General features: G+C 44.0%; 1 protein-coding gene across 7 annotated transcripts in view; it reads left to right on the top strand.

Moving 5' to 3' along the window:
* Window positions 1–24,030, top strand: part of atp2b3b (ATPase plasma membrane Ca2+ transporting 3b) — a 54,707-nt gene that overhangs the window by 14,233 nt on the left and 16,444 nt on the right. For 5 of the 7 annotated variants that reach the window (XM_086132136.1, XM_086132222.1, XM_086132557.1 and 2 more), the window contains 23 exons: window positions 661–858; window positions 1,186–1,443; window positions 2,149–2,274; window positions 2,859–2,984; window positions 9,930–9,986; window positions 10,296–10,337; window positions 12,127–12,291; window positions 12,450–12,521; window positions 12,651–12,793; window positions 13,409–13,541; window positions 14,313–14,422; window positions 14,535–14,669; window positions 15,637–15,743; window positions 15,860–15,935; window positions 16,452–16,610; window positions 16,721–16,900; window positions 17,527–17,614; window positions 17,704–17,810; window positions 18,361–18,552; window positions 19,986–20,199; window positions 21,356–21,567; window positions 23,234–23,341; window positions 23,488–23,670. In XM_086132136.1, the coding sequence (XP_085988262.1) occupies window positions 661–858; window positions 1,186–1,443; window positions 2,149–2,274; window positions 2,859–2,984; window positions 9,930–9,986; window positions 10,296–10,337; window positions 12,127–12,291; window positions 12,450–12,521; window positions 12,651–12,793; window positions 13,409–13,541; window positions 14,313–14,422; window positions 14,535–14,669; window positions 15,637–15,743; window positions 15,860–15,935; window positions 16,452–16,610; window positions 16,721–16,900; window positions 17,527–17,614; window positions 17,704–17,810; window positions 18,361–18,552; window positions 19,986–20,199; window positions 21,356–21,567; window positions 23,234–23,341; window positions 23,488–23,670 (3,191 nt within the window). The remainder of the gene's footprint in view (window positions 1–660; window positions 859–1,185; window positions 1,444–2,148; window positions 2,275–2,858; window positions 2,985–9,929; window positions 9,987–10,295; window positions 10,338–12,126; window positions 12,292–12,449; window positions 12,522–12,650; window positions 12,794–13,408; window positions 13,542–14,312; window positions 14,423–14,534; window positions 14,670–15,636; window positions 15,744–15,859; window positions 15,936–16,451; window positions 16,611–16,720; window positions 16,901–17,526; window positions 17,615–17,703; window positions 17,811–18,360; window positions 18,553–19,985; window positions 20,200–21,355; window positions 21,568–23,233; window positions 23,342–23,487; window positions 23,671–24,030) is intronic. The other 2 variants (XM_086132309.1, XM_086132472.1) reach the window with 1 other exon arrangement.

Genomic DNA, 24,030 nt, shown 5'->3' on the forward strand with positions numbered 1-24,030 from the left:
TAATAACTTACGCTGTTCGGTAATTGTAACAGATTTCAAAAGACCTTGGGCTCTATTTTCGTGCCTGGCGCAAGTCCAGCACAAATCGCAGTCTAACTCTGCGCATGGGTGGAGTTTTCTTTCTTTTGATATTATCGTAGACGGGTGCAGTCAGAAATAGGCGGTTGCACCGTTGTGGGCGTACACACAGCTGACTTATTCTTTTTTAATACAGCGCAGATGAGGCGCGCAGTCTACATAGCGGAAGCATTGCGGACTCCTTCGCTGGAGTCCATGCAGGAGATTGGGGTATACAAAGTATGTTTATGAGGAACTGCAAGATCTCCACTTGCGGATGATATTCAGTTGGCTACTGTTTAATGAGTACTTGTAGAACGCTTTTCCACCCCCAATCATGCGTCTGTGTGAATGGTCGTATTCACTATACGTGCCCTGCGATCGAGTGCTGATTAGTCCAGGTTGCCCCAAGTCGGCTGGGATAGGCTCCAACTCACACGATGTAGCGAAGATGGAGGTGTTGGTTGTACGTGTCTGATTGTGATTGTGCGTCTCGGTGTATCCCGGTTACTATGCATATGGGATTTCAAGGTATATTATGAAAATGAAAGTGCTTCCTTCTTCTGGTTCTGCCAGCCTTCACTCTCCTTCTCTCTCTGTCAGGTCTCAGCGGGGATCCAGCAGACTTGGAACATCGCTGTCAGACCTTTGGCCAAAACTTTATCCCCCCAAAGAAGCCCAAGACGTTCCTTGAGCTCGTGTGGGAGGCCCTGCAAGATGTCACGCTCATCATTTTGGAGATCGCTGCAATCATCTCCCTCGCCCTTTCTTTTTACCAGCCGCCCGGAGAGGATTCAGAGTGTAAGACGAGGGAGGGGGCAGGGATGCCGTGATGTGGAGAGGAGTCATAACGATTCTAAGGGCCTTTGACTGGCAAAGGTCCTAAAAAGTAGCATCTTTGATTTGCTAGATGGCAATGGTGGGGCCCAATGTGATTTTTTTTTTTTTTCAAATGACTTAATCGTTAGCATTTCCAGTCTTGCAACTTACTCTGCATGATATAAAGTGAAAGGGATGAGTAGACAAAAGTTTCCACAGTCTTGATCAAACCCATCATATCACGTGTTATCTGTTTTCACGAATCCGCTTTGAGTCTCTGCCATGAGCCACGTGTTTCTGTCTTTCCAGCATGTGGCAACGTGTCGGCAGGAGCGGAGGACGAAGGTGAGGGGGAAGCCAATTGGATCGAGGGTGCGGCCATTCTACTATCTGTGGCTTGTGTTGTCCTGGTGACGGCCTTCAATGACTGGTCCAAAGAGAAGCAGTTTCGGGGTCTACAGAGTCGAATCGAGCAGGAACAAAAGTTCACTGTGGTACGGAAAGGAAATGTCATCCAGATTCCTGTGGCTGACATGGTGGTGGGAGACATGGCCCAGGTCAAATATGGTAAGCCGGTTGTGAAGTCTTTATCACAAGAGTATGCAGGGCATGTTTTTACAATATGTACTGTAACTACCATGTCAAGTGAGCATTATTCATTTGAGTCATTACTCTAGCAAAATGAAATCTTTCTTCTTTTTTTTAAATCAAATTCAGATCAAAATAACAAAACCCACTGAACATGTGTTACCCGGCATGATTTCAACATAAGAAGACAGAGCGCTTACAAACATCCAACGAGGCTCAACCATTTGGCACCTGTAAATTGAATGAATGACTAATCTTTGTACGCAAAGTGAGGAAAAACAAATCCATTTGTTATGGATTGACGGGAAGAACATATCATATCATATAAACTCAACAGAATAGAACCTGATCACAACAATGCAAATGTATGAACAAATTAAATGCACTTTTCGTTTGAATTCCCACCAAAGGCTCAATATGGATCAGATCCAGATGGAACTTGGTTTGCTTTTACACCTACTAACTCCGCGTACACATACTGTACCTCCTTTTGTTTGAATTGAATAAGACTTGACAGGGATATTTTGCATGCAATTACAATTTGATGTTATGGTGTTATCTTTTTGGTATTCTTTTAAAACAGATTGAGTGAACAGCATATCGAAGAATGTTGAACCATTGTAACAAAAAGTCCAGACATTTGGTGAGGGTAATGAAGTGAATCAAGCTCTTGTCTGTTTTCAGGGGACCTGCTGCCAGCCGATGGTATTTTAGTTCAGGGTAATGATCTGAAGATTGATGAGAGCTCGCTAACAGGAGAGTCAGACCATGTACGCAAGTCGGTGGACAAGGACCCCATGCTGCTCTCAGGTATGTTTTCACATGTTTCTCATTGTGGCTTTCACTATCATTCAAATTTAGTACATTTTGGTAATCGGAGGGGTGCCAGGATGTGGTGTCTAATGAAAGCAGCCTTTGTCAATGGGATCAGGAATGGATGAATGAGGCCATATTTAAAGGTCTTTGAGCACTGTTGTAAAGAAAAGCATGATAAAACAAAAATGAAGTCATATTTTGGGCTACATAGGATTTACTTTTGGATGCAAGGCATAATTCTTACCTATTTGATCATGTTAGTACATACAGTACATTCATTATGACTTTAGTGCTCTTAGTGTAAAGCAGTCTTTATTGAGCCAAGGCACCCATTTTGTATAAGAAAGATCTCAAAGCACACCACCAAACCAAAAGCATGAATACTATTGATGATCTCACCTCAATGTATTTACAATTGGCTAGCCGGGAAGCTAACGAATTAGTGAGCTAACAAGTTTGTTTGCTCGCTAGCTCTGGTGGCAGTGTCATCCAAGATGTCAAGCACCGTCCTCTGTGTTTTTGTGTGTGGGTCCACATAACAGAAACACAAATTCCGTGCATTCTCTTTGGACGTTTAGGTACACATGTGATGGAGGGTTCAGGCCGCATGCTGGTGACGGCTGTTGGTGTCAACTCGCAAACAGGCATCATTTTCACTCTGCTGGGGGCTGGAGATGTGGAGGAAGATGGCAAAGAAAAAAAAGGTAGGACTTCAGGTGGTAATATGAAGACGTGTAGTTGAAGGCTCCCGATGCGCTCCTTCTTCTTTTCACACTTGATAACACTTTGACTCGACTGTTTAGCACCACCGCACATTTATAGTTTAACTGAAGACTATATCTCGCAGAATGAGCAACTCAAAGAACACAAAATCGTCAAAGAATGCCCAGACACCGGCGACGCGTGCTGCTAATAAGCTAGCTTCATTCACGGCTAGCAATCCCCCTACCGCAGCTAACCCAGGTGAATACGCCTGGACCGCGAGGTTTGCCACTGGCCAACTGCAGAATTTGCCAAACAGAGGACCTCAATAAAGGAAGACGTTGCCTTACTGATACAAGAAGCATGCTAAATGTGGGTGATTTGTGAAGCACCTCGTTTGCTACCACAGGCGTATGTTTATATGTAGGGGAATTTTATTTAATTTTTTAAATTCATAGATGCTGTGGGTTCTTATACTGTATTCTTATTTTATTCACTATTATTATTATTTATTGATTGATTGATTTGCTGATTCCATGCGCAAAATCAACTGCTTGATTAGGCATCGGGTCGATTATGGTTTTGAGTGTTCGATTTGTAAGTGTTAAAAAGCCCCTATGCACAAAGCGTCGGGAGCCTTCATGGTTACTGCTCCACCTATTAGTTCAAGAGGGAGTCTTAAAGTAACATTTTTAGGCTGCAGCTTACCTCTGTGGGAGAGTTAAGAATAGGCTGTTTTTTTGTTCGTTTTGTTTTTGGGGGTTATGATAGGGTTATGGGGAAGGGCACCTGTAAATGTTTGCTATTTGCGCTTTTTTCATGTTTGTCCCGGACAGGAAACAGCGGAAGGATCGGAATTCTGTTGCTGTACTGTACTGTCATTGTTGGTATTATTTTTATGGGTAGATATGAAAAATGATGGCGCAAAGACTTGACTGCTATACGATTTGTCAGTTGGGATGTTAAAGGACTTAATGGGCCTGTTAAGAGAGCCAGGGTATTTAATCATCTTAACCGCGTGAGATGTGATATTGCATTTCTCCAGGAAACCCATTTTTTATCGAGAGATCGATTTAGATTGAAGAAAGGCTGGGCAGGCCTCACGTTCCACTCTCGTCTTGACTCCCGATCACGTGGCACTGCCATTTTGGCGCAGAAGAAAATCCAATTTAGTGCAACCAATGTCACTTTAGATCCAGAAGGTAGATTTGTGATTGTTGCGGGGTCCGATATTATAAACCAGTCATTATGGTAAACAGTTATGCCCCAAATTGGGACAACGGTAAATTCATGGGAAAACTTGTTTCATTGATACCACATTTAAATTCCCATCAACCAATTTTTGGGGCAGATCTTAAACAGCGTGATGGACCCTGTACACGACTGCACCAATCCTACATCGACAGACAGTTCTAAAATGACCAAACTACTAGCAACCTTTATGGAGCAGATGGGCTGTGTTGATCCGTGGCGTTTCCTGTTTCCTATTTTGAAGCAAGGCATTCTCCTTTTTCCTCCCCCGTACATCATTCTTACAGCAGAAGAGACCATTTTTGATCAGATCCTCTTTCTTTACCTACAGCTAATACTCAACTATAAGAGAATCAGACCGTGTCCCAGTGTTATAAGATCTTCCACTTGCTAAGTCTACTCCCACATACCCTGATTGAAACATCACATAACATTTAAACCGAATGTGGCTCATACCGGCCCATATCCCTTTTAAAGAGCGATGTGAAAATTTCTCTTGCGTTGCGCCAAAAACATCCAATGCGTGATGTGATTTCTGTGGGCCAAACTGCTTCGCAGTGAACGATCTGGCCCTCTTGTTGCAGGATAGCGCCATTACCTTCAAAATATCCAACAATGGTTTTACAATACAATACAATACAATGCAATACATGCTGATTTATATAGCGCTTTCACAACAGCGGCAGCTGTAACAAAGCGCTTAACAAAACAGTTAACATAAAGTGAAATAATAACAACAACAACAACAGTATTTATAGAGCACTTTCAAACAGCCATCGCTGCATACAAAGTGCTGTACATGGAGCAATTTAACATGCACAATAAACAGTAAGACAAATCGGTAATAAAGGCGGTAGAAAGCACCAAACAGTAAAACCAAGAACAAATCTAAGTCATGCTGAGTCGAATGCCAAAGAATACAAGTGAGTTTTGAGGAGGGTTTTGAAGATGGGCAGCGAGGAGGCTTGCCGAATGTTCAGTGGGAGGTCATTCCAGAGAGAGGGACCAGCAACAGAAAAGGCTCCATCCCCTCTGAGCCTCAGTTTAGTTCTTGGTACTTCTAATAAAGTCTGGTCCACAGACCTGAGGCGCCGGGCAGGTGTGTAGGGGCGGATGAGCTCAGAGAGGTAAGGTGGCGCGAGATTATTCAGAGATTTGAAAACAAATAAGAGGATCTTGAAAATAACTCTAAAATGAATGGGGAGCCAGTGAAGGGATGCCAGAGTCGGAGTTATGTGCTCCCTCTTACGAGTACCAGTCAAGAGGCGAGCGGCGGCATTCTGGACCAGCTGAAGGCGCTTAATGGAGGACTGGCTGACTCCAAAGTAAAGGGCATTGCAGTAATCGAGCCGGGATGTGACAAAGGCATGAATTACTGTCTCAAAGTGTTCATGTGAGAGGAGAGGTTTTATTTTGGCCAGCTGTCTAAGGTGAAAGAAGCTGGATTTAACAACGGCACCAATTTGCCGATCGAGTTTGAAATCACTGTCCAGTTTAAGGCCCAAGTTTGAGACTGTTGACTTAAGATAAGGAGACAGGGGGCCCAAGTCTACAGGATGGAATGTACAAAGGCCACTGGGACCAAACAATATCACCTCTGTCTTCTTTTCATTGAATCTCAAGAAATTTTGTGCCATCCAGGTTTTGATTTCTTCCAGACAGGATAGGAGTGGCCTTAATGAGAAGGCGTCTTTCTTGCTCAGTGGGACATAGATCTGGCAGTCATCTGCATAGCAGTGGAAGGGAATACCATGTTTCCTTAAGATGGAACCCAATGGGAGCAGATACAGCGAGAACAGCAGAGGCCCCAGAATTGAGCCCTGTGGAACACCACATGACAGGGGAGCAGTGCGTGACTCAGAGCAGCCAAGGCTGACACAGAAGGTTCTGTCAGCTAAATAGGACCTAAACCACTCAAGAGCACTGCCGCCAATGCCCACCAAGTGCTGCAAACGAGTCAGCAGAATACTGTGATCCACGGTATCAAATGCTGCAGTTAAGTCCAATAAAACTAGACACACGTGGTCTCCAGAGTCATTTGCCAGGAGGATGTCATTAGAAACGCGTAACAGGGCTGACTCCGTGCTATGCATCGTCTTGAAACCTGACTGGAAGACCTCCAAGATGTTATGTTCATCCAAGAAAAATTTCAACTGCATGTGCACAACTTTTTCCAGAATTTTGGAAATGAAAGGCAGTTTGGAAATGGGCCTGAAGCTTGACAGCACATCTGGATCAAGACCAGGTTTCTTGATCAAGGGTTGGACCACAGTATGTTTAAACTGTTGGGGAACTACACCAGAAGAGAGGCTGCTGTTGATGATATCCAAGACTGATGCGCCAACACTCGGGAGAACCTCCTGAAAGAAGTGCGGGGGAAGAGAGTCGCAAGGGGAGCCAGATGGCTTCGTCTGGCGAACTACATCCTCCAAAAGCGCCAAGGACACAGTTTCAAAAGAATTTAGCATAGCTGAACATGGAACATGGACAGAGGGGTCAGATGCAGTATTTGAGACCGGAGTCCTAGCTGTAGAGACCTTATCAATGAAAAACTGAAGGAATCTGTTGCACATCTCGGGTGAAGAATCCGAGCAAGTAGGCAGAGGGGGTTTGAGTACAGAAGCTATCGTTTTAAATAGTGCGCGTGGGTTGTGACGGTTAGCTTGAATAAGGTCCGACAGATATTCTCTTTTGGCCTCTTTTACTGTGAGCTGGTAGTTGCGCCAGCAGTCTTTCCAAATTTGATAAGAGACATGCAATTTGTCATTTTTCCACCAGCGTTCGGCTTTGCGACACCCCTGCCTAGCTGCGCGGGTAATGTCGTTAAACCATGGCAAGGGTTTAGGTTTTGGGAGCACAGTTTTTGAAGGAGCCACCAAATCCAGGATGGCATGGCATGATGAGTTGAACCAAGAGGTGAGTTCCTCTGTGTTCGACAAGGGTACGCAAAGGTTATTAAAAGCATCAGAGAAACGACTAGCAGTGCGAGGGTTAAAAATTCGGCGTTTAAAACTAGATATCACAGCAGCATGCGATAAGACTACGTCAAATAAAACTGCCATGTGATCAGAAATCCCATTTTCAAGGACTTCCAGATTTGACACCGGTAGACCATAAGCAAGGACAAGGTCTAAAATATGACCTTGTTCATGTGTCGGGCTGCTCACATACTGCACGAAATTAAAAGAGTCGATAAGTCTTAAGAAGTCGTTTGCTAGCGTTTTTTCCGGACAGCACACATGGATATTAAAATCCCCCATTAGGAGGATATGATCATATCTCAGCCTGATTTCCGCAAGAAAGGTTGAAAAGTCGCTTAAAAAGTCTGTGTTGTATTTAGGAGGACGGTAAATGACAGCACAGAGCACCGGGAAAACACGACCGACTTCAAAGAAGGTTGCTTCAAAGCTGGTGGCCGATGTGGTGAATGTGCACCGTTTACATTTGAAATTGTTCTTAAAGATGCTCACCGTTCCTCCACCACGGCCTGATGTCCTCGGGGTATCGAGGAAACCACAGTCAGGTGGCAACAATTCAAGCAAAGCGTTGTACTCACCAGTACCTGCCCAAGTCTCCGTCAGACACAGGAAATCCAAGTCATTGGAAAGGAAATACTCCCTCAGAATATGGGTCTTGTTCGTCAGCGACCGGGCGTTTAACAACGCGATCCTTGTGGGAGTAGCAACGGGAGGGATTGCCTCTTCCGATCGCCGAGCCCGGGGGAATTCCCTCAAAAGCTTTCGCTGGATTCCTCCCCGAGAAAGGCGTGGAGGGTAGAAATGCCGTGGCGCGATGGGAGAGCCAACGACTGTTAGCAAGCACGGGGTCGAGGGCACACCACGCCGGAGCGATCGAAGTGTGTCTCAGATCCCGTTTTAGCTTCACTAGCTGACCGCTACGTTTGCCGCGGCGGCGGCGACGGCGGCGGCGATTCTGTGAAGGGGGCGAGCGAACGCGGAAGAGATTAGCCGGCAGGTTAGCCAAGAACGGAGGTAGCGTCTTTTCACCACCGTCTTGCCAAAACGCGGCCGAATCTCCGACGTTTTGTTGAATCAATAACAATGATCGGCGATCATAAACCAACCGAGACGCTGTTAGGGAGGTAACAAGCATTGCGAAAAGTAAAAAAAACCGAACTGACAGGAGCGTCGCCGAACACACTGGCGCACAAGCGGCCATCTTGGGCAAAATTTTAGATGTCTGGGATACAATATGGGGCAGCCCGGTGTTCCAGTGGTTATTGCGTCGACCTCACAGTGCAGAGGCACCGGGTTCAATTCCAGCTCCGGCCTCCCTGTGTGGAGTTTGCATGTTCTCACCGGGCCTGCGTGGGGTTTCTCCGGGTATTCCGGTTTGCTCCCACATTCCAAAAACATGCATGGCAGGCTGATTGAACACTCTAAATTGTCCCTAGGTGTGAGTGTGAGCGCGGATGGTTGTTCGTCTCTGTGTGACCTGCAATTGGCTGGCAACTGGTTCAGGGTGTCCCCCGCCTACTGCCCGAAGATGGCTGGGATAGGCTTCAGCACCCCCCCCCCCCCCCCCCCGCGACCCTTTTGAGGATAATGGATGGGATACAATATCACAAGGGAGGTGGAAGACTTGATCTAATTCTCACAAATTGTAATGAGGGAAACTAGCCCAATTCCAAGGCATGAATACTTTCACCTGCTCTTAAACTCAGTGAATGTGTAGAATGTGTACACAATATGCTGTGTGTAATAGAGAGAGAGAGAGAGAGAGAGAGAGAAAGGTGTACCTCACTGATTTGAGATAAGAGCATCAACAGGAAGCATGCCAGTTTAACCTCATCGATAATTTAGCCCACATCCTCTCCGCTCCCTCTTTCCCTCTTTGCTGTCTCGCATCGTCACGCCTTCTCCCCGCTGCTTATCCATCTTCCTCTATTACCCTTACTCGCTCTTACCTCCTTGTTTACCACCACTCTTGCCCTCTTTCACTTTCTCCCCTGCTTGCCTCCCCTAATCTGAGAGCGAGTCTGCAGATTGAATCAATTATTGAAAGAGCAGCGGACAGCCTAGGGAGCCAGAGACACTCTGGAAAGAGTGTTGCTTGGTCAAGACGTGAAACATTAGTCTTCCGTTCAAATTTGTTTGCGATGCTCTCCGTCCTGCAGTCCGAACAGAGGCTTGGCATACTTTCAGAAGCACTTAATGACAATGTCGTTACACCACACCGCTATCCATACCTCCGTGAGTGCAGTTGTCAGGAAAGTGCGAGACATCTGCATCCTCATGTTGGAAAAAAATATTTTGTAGCAACCTGGAATTGAGCAGTGTAAAGCAACGACGGATAAAGAAAAATAATAGCAGACGGTTGTACTTGTTTTTGTTCTAATATAAGTGGTGTTGCAGAGTGCAGATGTGGCAGCAATCTTTGCAGCCTCAACCATTCAGGCAGTCATTTACTGGAGCTAATGTATTATTTAGTAAACTTCATGTCCTGAATTGTTATTTGTCCTTATGCAGTGGGTATGCTTTTCTTTTTGATTAATCGTTCATGTTTTACACATGCGTCTTTTGACATTAAATAGAATCTAATTTACAACGCATTTTTGGGGGGGAGTTTGATTTTTTTTTTATACTCCCCTTTATTCTCTTTTAATTTCCCCCCTTTTGGTCAAATTCTCTCATGTGTCCTCAAAACCTTCTTTCCCCGCACAATGGCCCAAACAGAGGACAATACTCAGTTGCTCATCTCCACAGATGCAAGTTACAGCACAGTCACCAATGGTATGTGAGCACACAGTTGTCTGTCCTGCCCTCTTTGCTCCCTTTATGGTAAACAGACCCCAGTACCTAGTGGCGTGACAGTGTCAATGATCCATGAAGGACTTACACATGTACTGTATAATGTCACTTCACCGAGTGTTAGACAATGTGTGTGTCTTTATGACTCTTCCCTTTCAATATTGTTTCTGTGTGGGTTGCAAGTGTGTTGTTGCCTGTCAACATCACATCCGAACTGTTCATGACAGCACAATTTCACATAAATCTATCCTTCTACATCCTTGTCCTCGTGTCTGACCCTGTTTTCTGCAGGAAAACAACCCGATGGCGCAGTGGAGAACAACCAGAACAAAGGTAAAAACCGCATGTGATTTGCGTGTGTGTTTTTGTTCCTAAAACAAGGGGATGGGGCAACCTGACAACATACAACAATGGTGTGGAGTTTGCATCCCCCCCCCCCACGCTTCCCCTCCCATGATATTTTGGTTTTCTCTTGCAACTCTGGCTTCCTCTCAGATACCATCAATATGTACCGTATATAAGATAAGATAAGATAGGATCTTATTAATTATATTAAGATTGATTGAAGATTCAAAAATTTTCCATAGGGCTAAATGTGCGCATGAATGCTTGTTTTTATATCTCCGCATTGCGACTGGGTTGTGACCAGTTCAGGATGTGCCCCGCCAACATCAGCTGGGATCGGCTGCAGCACACCCACAACCCCCCGTCTATGAGCGGCACAGAAAATAAATGAATGTATGGATGAGGCCGTTGGCAGAATAATCATGAGATTTCAGCTCCCTACTTGAGACTGATGCTAAATGACACGCTTAGGTTGGCATTCGTGTTTTTTTTTTTTTTTTTTGGTGACTTTCAAAATCCGGAACTTGAAAGTGGAATGTTTCCCAGCAGTCTGAAATATAGGATTAATCTTAAAGTGTTACTACAGTATACAGCCGTCTTCCTCAACTGGCGGACCGCGATCCACGACCGGACCGCCGACCTCCTCTGTCCGGACCCTCGGCAAATTGTATAAAATAATAAATTATAAAGTGATTTTTACGTTATACATTTTATATTTTTGGACTATAAAATGCGCATTACCGCGATCGCTTGTTAAAATTATCCGTTTTATTATTTGCGTGCACGAACAGATGTATTGCAGAGGACGCAGCAGCGCGACTGTGTGTGTATAATGTTTGACGAACTGGAGACCCTGGCTGAGCAGGGCATGTCGGCGATAACGATGCGCTGATTGGCTCCTCTGAACTTAACTTAAGGTGTGCCCATACATAAGCGTCATGCATTCAAAATGGATGATTGTGTCAGGAAACAGACGCATGCGCGACACCACAGTGTGCTCACAGCTTCAGCACAGGAGAGCCGCACACAGACAATTAGACGAGACGAATCGCGGGAGGTTTCGATTGTGTGCAGTTTTGCTCCCGTCTTTGCAGCTGTTTAACAGCAGAACACCGCAACATGGTAAATGAACATCCCAATGGCGTCCTCAAATAATATTTGCATGCCTCAGACATTGCATTCGCCTTTAGTGGAAGAACAGCACTGCACATTCCTGTGCTCCCTTGTGTCAGTATTTAAAATGGTTCTCAACTCCTCTTCTGATATATTTTTCAGTGATTTCAGAGGGGATGTGAAAAGGGGAATTGTACAAATGAAAATCATATTTTTGTTTTCATGTTTAGTATTTATTTTGGTAAAATGAGTATTTTGTTTTGCTTTTGTTAAATTAAGGGGGAAAAAAGACAACTACTGTTTAACAAAGTTAAAGTAAAAACGTCTTATTTCCCTAAAAGGGCTATTTCTATTATTACACAACTTAACAAAATAAAAGAGTTCCTCCGCCTCAACACAATACCTCTCATGATTTGCTGTGTACTGGCAAAGTGAATAATTGTTATTTTCATGCACCCCATTATTGGTTGGTTGCGAGGAGTGTTGATTTGTATAAGCTTGGCTTGACCATACTAAATGGGCATATAGCCCTGCTCCCCATGACCGCCGTGCATGGGGCCGGACTTTGGTCTTATAAAAAAATAAAAATAAAAATAAAGTGGACCTACAGCCTTTCTAGTTGAGGACCACTGGTATACAGTATAGTTTTGTGTGTTTGATTTAGCCAAGAAGCAGGATGGGGGTGTCGCCATGGAGATGCAACCCCTAAAGAGCGCAGAGGGAGGGGAAGTCGAAGACAGAGAGAAGAAGAAGACCAACGTACCGAAAAAGGAGAAGAGTGTCTTGCAGGGCAAGCTTACCAAACTAGCGGTTCAAATTGGAAAAGCAGGTGCGCACCATTTTCATCTCTGTACTGTATGATCTATTAGAGACACAGTCAGGTGTGAGGAGGCACGGTTTGCATTGCTTCGGGAACATCTGAAAGACCTTTGCAAACTGTATAATAGAACGGACTGACTGATTAACCAGCTGAATATTCTTTCATAGGTTTGGTGATGTCCGCAATCACTGTCATCATCCTGGTTCTCTACTTTGTCATCGACACCTTTGTTGTTGAAGGTCTGTGTGTGTGTGTGTGTGTGTGTGTGTGTGTGTGCGGGCATGCGTGTGTGCATGTTAGCAGACAACAATTGTCACCATCATGTTGAAGCCAACTTTAAAAGTTGAATATGATGTTGTGTCTTGCAGGTCATGCATGGGTGACAGAATGCACTCCGGTTTACATCCAATACTTTGTCAAGTTTTTCATCATTGGAGTCACTGTATTGGTGGTGGCGGTCCCAGAAGGGTTACCTCTTGCTGTCACCATCTCTCTGGCTTACTCTGTCAAGGTAAGCTGCATCCTAAATTGATATTTTTAGAACAAGCGTCCAAATAAGGGAAATGAGAAGTTGGCTGTCATGTTGAAAGTTGGAGTCACCGGAGTCGACAGCAGTCATTACAATGTAATTGTTGCAATAAATAAGATGAGTGAATGTAGGTGCATAGTTTTGTAAATCTAGCCATTTGTAAGCGAGGAATGGTCAAAGTGGACACCACACGCCTCGCTATACAACATAATTATCACATTAAAATGACCTTTACCTCCTAAGCTAAAACCAGTGAGGCTGTTTCACACGCCCATTTCTGGGCTAAAAATCTTCCCATCATGTTCATATTTTGGGGTACACAGTAAGATAATAAGTATATACTGTATATCAGTAGCTGTATCAAAGGTGCACAATTTTGCACATAGAAATATATTACATTGTGCCCTGTGTAATTTTGCAATAACATACAGTATTTAACAAATTGAGTGAGCTTTTGACTGACCGGAGATTCGACTTGTACAGCTCATTATGATAGCAGTACCGGGTATGAAACTACCAGCGAATGCCAATCATCATAGCAAGTGATTAATGACCTCGCTGAATTCAATCTGCTCTTCATCCCATTGTGCTTCGTAGAAAATGATGAAGGACAACAACCTTGTACGGCACTTGGATGCATGTGAGACAATGGGGAATGCCACAGCCATCTGCTCCGACAAGACGGGCACGCTCACCACCAACCGAATGACTGTGGTACAGGCTTATGTAGGTATGTAAAAGGAAATAAAGTGAAGTTGTGTTATATCCTGTTTGTTGTGTTTACAAGTTCTCCCCGTGCTTGAATGGGTTTTCACTGGGTGCTTTGGCTACCTCCCACATTCCAAAAACACATATAACCGATGAACGGAAAATTATAAATCACAGGTGTCAAAGTCAAGGCCCGGGGACCAGATCCGGCCCGCCACGTCATTTTATGTGGCCTGCAGGAGCAAATCATGCGTGTCAACTTTCATGATCCTTGCTGAAATCTGTATCAAAATGTGAAATTCTCGTGGGTAATAAATAACGTTGAGATTTTGCATCGGCCCTCCGAGAGAAGCCGTAACTCCGAAGTGTCCCGGAACAAAAAACGAGTTTGACACCCCTGCTCTAAATTGTCCATCGGAATGGTTGTTTATCCATATGTGTCCTGCTATTGGCTAAGTTGTAGTGCAGGGTGTTCCCAGCCTCTTGCCCAAAGTCACTTGGGACAGCCTGATCTTTATCGCTCCTTTAGGCCTACGTCCCATGTAGGTCTCAATTGCGGCCTCCTCTGTCTGGGCACATGGGGGAGCAATCTCCGATCCTGCATGCAGGTCACAATTTGAATGCAAATCAAATTACATTTTGTGCGTTTCTAACAGAAAATGAGATCTCACGATGAACATTAACGCAAACAAACTTTTTTCACCTCGCCCCACTATGCACCATCACTGAAATGATAGTTTGGCCAACTATCGCCGTCCAAGTTATTGAGATGTATTCGTTTGTCTGCCCCCAGGTGATGTGCACCACCGCTTGATCCCAGACCCTGGACAGATTAACCCGCGGACATTGGATCTGTTAGTCAATGCTATCTCAATCAACAGCGCCTACACCTCCAAGATCTTAGTGAGTCATATACCGATGTCATTGTTTGCTTTTTCCAAACTCCAATGGCTCGACACAGACTTTAAATGTACATTTCCTCCGCTCGCATTGAATTTGGCCGTCTTCCAATCAGCCACCGGATGTGGAGGGTGGTCTGGCAAAGCAAGTGGGCAACAAGACGGAGTGCGGCCTGCTGGGATTTGTATTAGACCTACAACAAGACTATACTCCCGTCAGAGAGCAGATCCCCGAGGAGAGACTCTACAAAGTAGGGATGACGATATCTACCACAGCATCCATCTTTACCTGTTTACGTAGCAGAAATGTCTTGGTCATGATCATTGGAATTCTGGCTGAAAATGACTCGGCACTCTGAATAAGAGCTGTGATGGTGTCAGCTTTGTGACTCAGAATGCACCTCACTGTCACCTTAGAGACAATCAAGCCACCATATTATATGGGATCGTCACAGAATTTCCAGGGTTAAACCGTCACCGTCATTAAAGTGTCATTAATTCCGCAGTAATAGTTATTCCTCAGCTCCTCCGAGGCTGGCAGCTGACGCAAAGTTTTCACTTTGCGCAAGACGCACATGCGTTGTCACGGACAACTATTTTGGCTGAGTTGCGTGGGCATGTGGCAGCCACGAAGTCACGATGATGCAGAAATTAAATCCGCCTCCTTTTGCCGGCTTTTGCCTTTCAAAGGCTATTGCATGCAAATGACAACGTAGATGTCAAACTCAAGCTACGTCTCAGACTGTGTTCACAATGAAGCGGTCACATTCAACTTCATGTTAAATGTTAGCCAGCACACACCAGCCGCCATTTAAAGCCCCTCTGATGAAACCCAAATAAAGTTCTAACAAAGGAAAAAAAACGGTATCGTAGCAAACTCAATTCTGACAGGATAGTCAGGATTATGCTGTCAACAGCTCCCGCATGAGTAAAACAAATTAACATGACAAAAAAATGTAAAGTAGGGCAATTATATAAAAAAAAAACCCCACGATCTGTCAGATTAAAAGGAGAGTTTTTGAACACCATAAAATAGTTTTTTTTTTAATGCTGGCACATGGCAACACATTAATCATAGCTAATTCTTGTAGTTGACAACGTAATAAAATTCTCTTGAATAAGGCCGTGGATGACTTTCGCACGCCTCACATTGCATGCCACAAACATGAATGCATTCATGATTCTGAAGAATGATCCTCATTCTCCGTTTAATCGCAGGTGTATACCTTTAACTCGGTGCGCAAATCTATGAGCACGGTGATAAAGCTGCCGGATGGTTCCTTCCGTCTCTACAGCAAGGGAGCCTCTGAGATCATGCTGAAAAAGTGAGTGGAAGGGAAGAGAAAAGCTCAGCCCCGGAAATATGCGATATCGCTTCTTATTTGTCAATAAACACATACTGGTCTTCTGTGCCACGGTTTATCATTCTTTCTCTCACCAGGTGTTCTTACATCCAAGATCCCGACGGGGAACCTCGAAGTTTCCGCCCACGGGACAGAGATGAGATGGTCAAACAGGTGAATGACATGTTGACTGAAATATCGTGCAACAAACATTGTAGTAGAAAGTATTCGCCAGCGGAGGGCAAGTAGTTGCTGCACTAACAGATTGCATTTTGCAGCAGTGTGCGCAAGTCCTGTCTTGATTGGCAAGGCCGGCTGACCTGCCTCATGGCGACTTCATTTTGCGCCATGAGAAAAATCACTTTTGCCCTTGCACAACTGTATTCCAGCCGGTTTCTTCTGCTCGCGTTGTGGCAGCTTTATGCCATGCCAGCTCTTCATCATATTGTCTTCCTCTGCTGTCTGCGCTTATCCGCGGACGGGGGCTTTCCCTCTCGGCGTTGTCAGAAAGAATACCAGCAAAAACGCTCAAAAGCTCACCCGACATTAACTTCGAATTGCAAGACAATTTGCTGTTTTCCATGGATATTTTTTGGTGTCCGGTATAAATCCACCAAAAATACTGAAGCTGCTCGACATTCTTCCTGGCTACATTTTTTTTGTTTTTTTAATGATGATTTTACTGAACAGGTGATCGAGCCGATGGCATGCGAGGGCCTGAGAACCATCTGCATTGCTTATCGTGACCTGCCCTCCAATCCAGAGCCCGATTGGGAAAATGAGGCAGAAATAGTGACAGAATTGACCTGCATCACTGTGGTTGGAATTGAGGATCCAGTACGACCTGAGGTAGGAGTGTGTCACCGCCGGCTGCCATCCATATTGCAGTAGGTGAATACAACGGCTTTTTTGAATAGTAATCTCATCGCGTTTCTGTGTGAACCAAATGTTTTTCCAAGGTACCCGAGGCCATCCGCAAGTGTCAGCGTGCGGGCATCACTGTGCGCATGGTGACTGGTGATAACATAAACACGGCCAGGGCTATTGCTGCCAAATGTGGAATCATCCACCCTGGGGATGACTTTATCTGTCTCGAGGGCAAAGACTTCAACCGACGAATCAGGAACGAGAAAGGGGAGGTGAGTTGGGGTCTCGTGAGTGCACTCATTCATGTGCAGTTTTCTTCCAAAAGAATGTCTTCAAGCTGCACGTTTCCTTAGACGTACTGAGAACACTTTTCATCTCGGCAGCCAATACCAGTAATAACAGTCGTGATTCTAATTCACTCGATCATGATCCCATAACATTGTCTTCTAACACTGTGAAGGGGACAAAGAGTACTTTTATATGGATTAATTGGCCATACCTTTGCAGGATTGCCTCACGTTCTGGGGTTGTCGCATGTTCTCCCCGTGCGTGCGTGCCATGCATCTGCTTTGCATGTTAAAGGAGTGAATAACAATTATAATATTAACTACGTTGAGAGAAATTGCCCCTGGCATAAAGTTGTGATGAAATAGCAACATTCCCCCACATTTGAATGAGCTGAGTGCAATGTTTAGTGGGATGAAGAGCTTCTCATGACGACAGTTTTCCATACGTTGTCAATTGTACACAGCTTGCCGGTGTGCGCGTCATCGTTTTCTTGTTTTTTGTTTTTTTTTTTAACAGCCCAAGCTGCTATCTTGTAATCTGGTAATTACCAGTGAAAGAAGTGAGCAATATTATTTGTTGAATCCATCTGCCCTTTTCCATGTGCATGCAGATTGAACAGGAGCGAATTGATAAAATCTGGCCCAAGCTGCGTGTGCTGGCTCGGTCTTCACCGACAGACAAACATACCCTTGTCAAAGGTGAGTTACTAGTTGATAAGCCCAAACACACACTTTTACACCCGCACCAACACAAACACTTACCTCCAGTGCCTCTGCTCTTCTGTTAGGCATCATTGACAGTAGTGTTTTAGAACAGAGGCAGGTGGTTGCAGTGACAGGAGATGGAACCAATGACGGACCAGCTTTGAAGAAGGCCGATGTTGGCTTTGCAATGGTAATTATGACCATTGCTTCATTTTTTTGCATTCCACTTCCACTAATTCTACAATTCAGTCCTGAGTCTCGAATGAATGTTGGCCGTTAAGCAGTAGAGATTCATTTGAGTCTGACTTTGCTGTCACAACATGATTAACAAAGCCTTGAGTTGAATTTTTTTTCCTGTTCAGATCAACATTTCTGCAACTATTATGAATAAAAGCAGACAAATATGCCGCTTCATGAATAATATGTGCCGTATATTTAATACCCAGAGGCGCGTTGGCAAATGATACGTTAAATGAGAGATGGGTTGAATCGTTTTGTAGCGTCAAAAGCAGTTTTGCCTCAGCTGCCCTATTCTAAAAAATGCATGTTGAAAATTTTGGTTGCGGTGGCGTGCATTTGTCTTTGACCGCATCTTTTACTCAGGCCAACTGCAAAGACTTGGAGGGGAACGACACAGCATTGAGGCAGTAACTCTCCAGAATGATTAGAATGCTTGAACGCTCCCATGATTCATGCCGTGACTCTGCGCATGTCCTCCTCACCGTCGCAAATTCTGTCAGGGCATCGCCGGGACAGACGTGGCAAAAGAGGCATCTGACATCATCTTGACTGACGATAACTTCAGCAGCATTGTCAAGGCGGTGATGTGGGGGCGAAACGTCTACGACAGCATTTCCAAGTTCCTGCAGTTCCAGCTCACAGTGAACGTCGTGGCCGTCATCGTCGCCTTCACTGGTGCCTGCATCACTCAGGTATGCTGAGTCACATCTGAGTCATACACTTTTATTTGGATTGCAAAAGGAACTGCTGGCCTGAACCAATCCCAACAGGGCTCAGAAATAGATGACCAAACTTTTTTTTTTTTTTAACTGTTTCATTCACTCATGAATGCTGTGCTTTTTTGGATGGTCAGAGGGGTGGAATTTCGAATGGTTGGTGAATGGCCACCATGGCCCAACGCGGCCTCAACTTGTAGTGATATGTCGGGAGAGAATGAGGGAGAGTGAGACAGGAGACCATTGCAAGAATGAATGAATGAATGCAGATTATTTTCACTGAACTCAAGAATAATTGCGGTCTGATGGTAATGGTGGTAACTTTGTAGATGCGAATCAGCCCAGAGCATTTTGATGGCCACTGTCTTTTGATGAGTGTGTCAGTTCATTAAATTGAGAAGAAGAGAACCGCACCGGAATGTAGTGACAGAAAAGAGCAGACGAGCATGGAAAGACAAAGCGAAGCATGCTGTTGTGCTTATGCTTTTTTTTTTTTTTGCAGTTAGCCAAGCAGAAGAAAAAGGTTGTTTCCACCGACCGCATGTCATTCAGACAAGATCTCACTACTTTAGTTGCTTTGTGCTGTGTTCCCGTTCATGAGATTCTGATCTCAAATTAATTACCGGTAAATATCAAAAGTATCAATATTTGGATTTTAAGAATCAAATTATGTAAATGTAAATGTATTATTATTATTATTATTATTATTATCAGTGGTATCGATATTTCCGTATCAATCCACACATCACGAGAGAGAGAGAGATTGAATGAGAAGTTGGGTAGTAGAGAGCCAAACTGAGAGAGAGGCGGGTGGTGGCAAGAATTTTTGGGGATGACAAGATAGCAGATGCAAGGAGGCTGAAGAGAGCCCATCCATTTCATTGTATAATATGGTCTGGTGGTATGATATCAGACCACAGACCGACCCCAACACTGGCATCAGGGACCCACATTTTTACATGGTGGAAAAAAAAAAAGCAACAGGATGTTAGTAAAATTCGACAGCTATAATGACAATCCAAATGTTTCGCTGCTGATTTAAAGAGAAGGGAACAAGCCTCCATGTTTTAGGTCTGTCACAAAACAAATCTGTTTAGAATCGATTGTCCTATCAAATACGGGTGACCAGAAAGTGGCCTGGGGTGGTCATTGTTGCCCTCGTCCACCACATAGATCACCACCCTGTCCATAAGAACTGACTGAGTGTGTGCATCTGCAACAAATCTCTGTGACGGAGGTAAAAATGGACAGTGGGCAAAAATGTTTTGGGGTGGTGTAAATATGTTTTTCAAATTTATTCATTATATTTCTTGAGGCAGAATTATATTTTTGGGAGCCGAACGTGGCCCAATATAGAATTAATGGAGGGGTTTTTTTTTTTTTTTGTCCCTGGCTTCATCTGTTGGCAGGACTCTCCGCTGAAGGCGGTGCAGATGCTATGGGTGAACCTCATCATGGACACGTTTGCCTCTTTGGCCCTGGCCACTGAGCCCCCCACAGAGGCCCTGTTGCTACGGAAACCCTACGGTCGCAACAACCCGCTCATTTCCCTCACCATGATGAAAAACATCCTGGGTCATGGAGTGTACCAACTGGTCATCATCTTCACACTGCTTTTCATAGGTGCGTGCACGCATACAAAAAGTACAAAGAAGTGTCTGCAATGTAACCTTTCCGATGAGATGCAGTGCTTGGTGGATTGATTAAACCACATGTCTTTTTGTTTTGTTATTGTTGTTGTGAAAAAGTTCTTCATGCATGCCAGTAATGATTACATCAACAATTTTTCACATTTTTAAATCAGTGATACAAATAAACTTTTCGAGAAGAATCTTTGCCAAATCTGCTCTTGTTTTTTCTGTAGCACATTAGGTTTTCATAATAATGATAACATTTAATGACAGTAATGTAATGTGTCATGTAGTAATATATTGAGCAGTATTTCTGAATTAAAGGTTAGGTTTGGCAAGAAGTAGATTTTTTTTCTATGGCCGCTCGAAATGACAACTCATCGTTCTAAATGACAACTCATGGCTGCGCAAGCGTTTCTTAGTCAAATATCTCAAAAACCCGATGAGCTGTATAAAAAATGTATATTTTTAAAATCGGCGTCCAAAATCCGTTGAGGATCACATGAAACCTCCCCGGATCCAAATTTGCTCTTGACAAGTGTTATATTTTAAGCATAAGAATAGAATTTGGGTTTTTAAAAAAAACAACCTTCGACATACTGGTGTACAGTAATCCCTCGTTTATCGCGGTTAATGGGGACCAAAACCACCCGCGATAAAACAAAAATTCGCGAAGTAGCGCCCAATTAACATATACAGGTTAAAAAAAAAAACTTTTTTTAAGTCCGCAAAAAGTCTGCAAACAGTCCGGTCCGCGAGAAGCTGCAAAACAAAAGCGAGTCAGATAGAGCAACATATACAGTACTGTACTCCACGGATATGAATTTTATTTATTTATTTTATGAATATGTTTGAAAAAATCCGCGGTGCACGGAATCCGCGATAAACAAACGGCGAAATAGCGAGGGATCACTGTTTTAACCCTTTCCGAAACGTCAACTGCTGTTAATTTTGCACCACTGGATAATAAACTTGACATTGTATTTGTTGTCGAATAAATTTGATAAGCGCTATACATTATTTTCACGTTTGGTTCAGTTGATATGTTTCCGCCTTGGGTATTTGTCCAGGCCTTACACGTGTTCATCGTAACGTACTCAGCAGGCTCGTCTTCTCTTCTCTTCTTATCTTCCCTCACCCGCTTTCAGGCGAGCGCATGTTCAACATCGACAGCGGCCGCAACGCTCCCCTCCACTCACCACCATCCGAGCACTACACCATCATCTTCAACACGTTTGTCCTCATGCAGCTGTTCAATGAGATCAACGCACGGAAGATCCACGGGGAGAGAAACGTCTTTGATGGCATATTTTCCAACCCCATCTTCTGCTCCATTGTTTTGGGGACCTTCGGGGTACAGGTAAGATGGGTTTTAAAGAAGCCTTTTAAAAAAAAAAAAAAAAATTGTCAGCCAAATCTTTCATTTCAAATGATTATTCCATTAGGGGTTTTTGGAATTTGATCGATGCAGTCACTGGTTTAGAAGAATGCGTGAGATTCAAACCCAGAATCTCATAACGATGAGTTTTATGCTAATTTATTCATGAGATGACATCCAACTAAAAAGAAAAAAAAAGCAGATCAGCAGCCCCGGGGGCCATTTTTTGTGAGGTGGCATTTATAAACCGTTGGTGAATGCTGCTTCACATAGAAGAAAAAGCACAGGGAAAATTAGCAGGTCAACAGTCAGACAAGCCTGAAAGCATCCATTTTAAGCACCCTCTTAGGTTATCATTCCATGTCCGGTAAAGAGCTAACTTGGGTTTGTAACAGGCATGTAAGCAGTTCACATCAACCTTAATGTTGGCTTAGTGCACGTAGTGAAAAAAAAAAAAAAAAAAAGCGGAAAAATAACAAATGTTGCAAAGTGCACCATAATGACAAGTTTGCTTATCAATAAATCATACTGAGAAGCACAGGCAGTTGGCATGCATTATTGAAAAAGGTTTGAGGACCACTGTCTTATGTGTTTCAGACAAATTAAAGAGGGGGGGGGGGGAGTGCCACACAGGAATATTGTGAGTACACAGAAAAGAGCAGACGAGCAGACAAATACAACAGCAAATCGCTTCAGTGCTTACTGGCTCTTTGGGGGAAATGTGAACAGAGAGAGAGAGAGAGAGAGAGCGAGGTGGGAGGTGGCGGTGATTTTGGGTGTGACAGAGTAGCAATATTTACAGACAAATATCAGTGTTGCAGACCGAAGGAGGCTTGGTGGAAGTTAAGTGACATAGCAGAGACCAATGCAGCTTTTTGTCGAAAGTTATCATGATCTAATTGAGGGTACACTTTGCTGTCAACAAGATGTCACCGTAACAGGCCTTTGGAAATCCGCTGATTGCTGTATCGTCGCTCAGGATCGAATAGAGATCGAATTCATGCAGCAAAAGATTATATCAGAACAGATTTGCTGTTTGCCTTCCCATCACAGCTTTCAATCGGTTTTAATCAATGCTTAAACTACGCTCAGCGCTGTCGCCAACAGTCATCTGCCACATGTTTTGTTTCATGATTTCATGTTTCGGACTTCATTTGAAACATTTGGGTCAAATTAAATGTTGTTCTCTGCCTGGCTGAGGAGAGACAAGAGTCTGTCTTGTCACATCAAGCCATTATCACCCGAGCAGTGAAATCCTGTTATTCACAGTGCATTGCATTTTACAATCATGACACTTTTCATTCTCATCAGCACTTTCCTATATTATGACACACTTTTGTGTTGAGCACGTCGGACCTTGTCTCCTAGATAGCGACATTTGGATATTCATTTTCACGTCTCACAAACTGATGTAAATACAAAATCCAGTTTCGAAATGAATATTTTATTTAATGCAAGGAGTAATATCCAAAACGATCTTGGATAAGTAAATCACTCCAATAGTACTACGAATAGTTAATTTATTTTTGTCTACGACGCGTGTGTTGCATCGACACTGTTGATGCAGCAGTACAGGGTGCTGCAGTCATACAGTCAAGTCCTTATTTGCATGTGTGTGTGTGTGTGTGTGTCTCTCTCTCTGTTTCAGATTGTGATAGTGCAGTGGGGAGGGAAGCCATTCAGCTGTGCTCCACTCAACATCGAGCAGTGGCTTTGGTGTCTGTTTGTGGGAGTTGGAGAGCTGCTGTGGGGTCAGGTACGAATCTCTTCAGCTTGTTGAAGCTAAACGTGTTTGATAAGAGGAAGCTGCGGATGTGCAATTTTCCCCTGAGGTGACGCCATTTCCACACGAATACTCGCACTCCCTACCGCCGATTGAAATGTAACAAACCTGACACGCAGGTGATCGCGACTGTCCCGGCGGAGCGCTTACCGTGCCTGAAGGAAGCGGGTCTCGGTCTGGAGCCCGGGGAGGAGGAAGGGGAGGAGCTTGCAGAGGATGAAGAGGAGATTGACTGCGCTGAGAGAGAGCTTCGTCGTGGACAGATCCTCTGGTTCCGAGGCCTCAACCGCATACAGACTCAGGTAAAGTATGCTTGATGAGACTGGAACCCAAAACTCAAGATTTGGTGCTTCTCTGTTGTTTGTTCTCGATGTGCTGTGAGTTTTTGCCTCTAATATGCGTTTCTCTTCAACACAGCCGACAGTATGTTCTCCTCTGGCTTTCATTATGATTCTCTCGCAACTTAAAAGTGGTGGTTTGTAAGACGCACTGCAACATGACCAAGGCGTGTGCGTGTGAACGTGTGTGTGTCCAACAAAAGTATGAATGCTCTGTACTTAAGTAGAAGTAAAGCTACTGTACACGTGTAAAAAGAAAATGATTAAAAAAATAGAAATACTAATTCAACAGTGAAAGAAAAAAAGTCCAGATTGAAATATATT

The sequence above is a fragment of the Hippocampus guttulatus genome, chromosome 1, assembly GCF_054856545.1.
Source record: "Hippocampus guttulatus isolate MCC_2025c chromosome 1, RoL_Hgut_1.0, whole genome shotgun sequence".
In the NCBI taxonomy this organism is placed as follows: Eukaryota; Metazoa; Chordata; class Actinopteri; order Syngnathiformes; family Syngnathidae; genus Hippocampus; species Hippocampus guttulatus.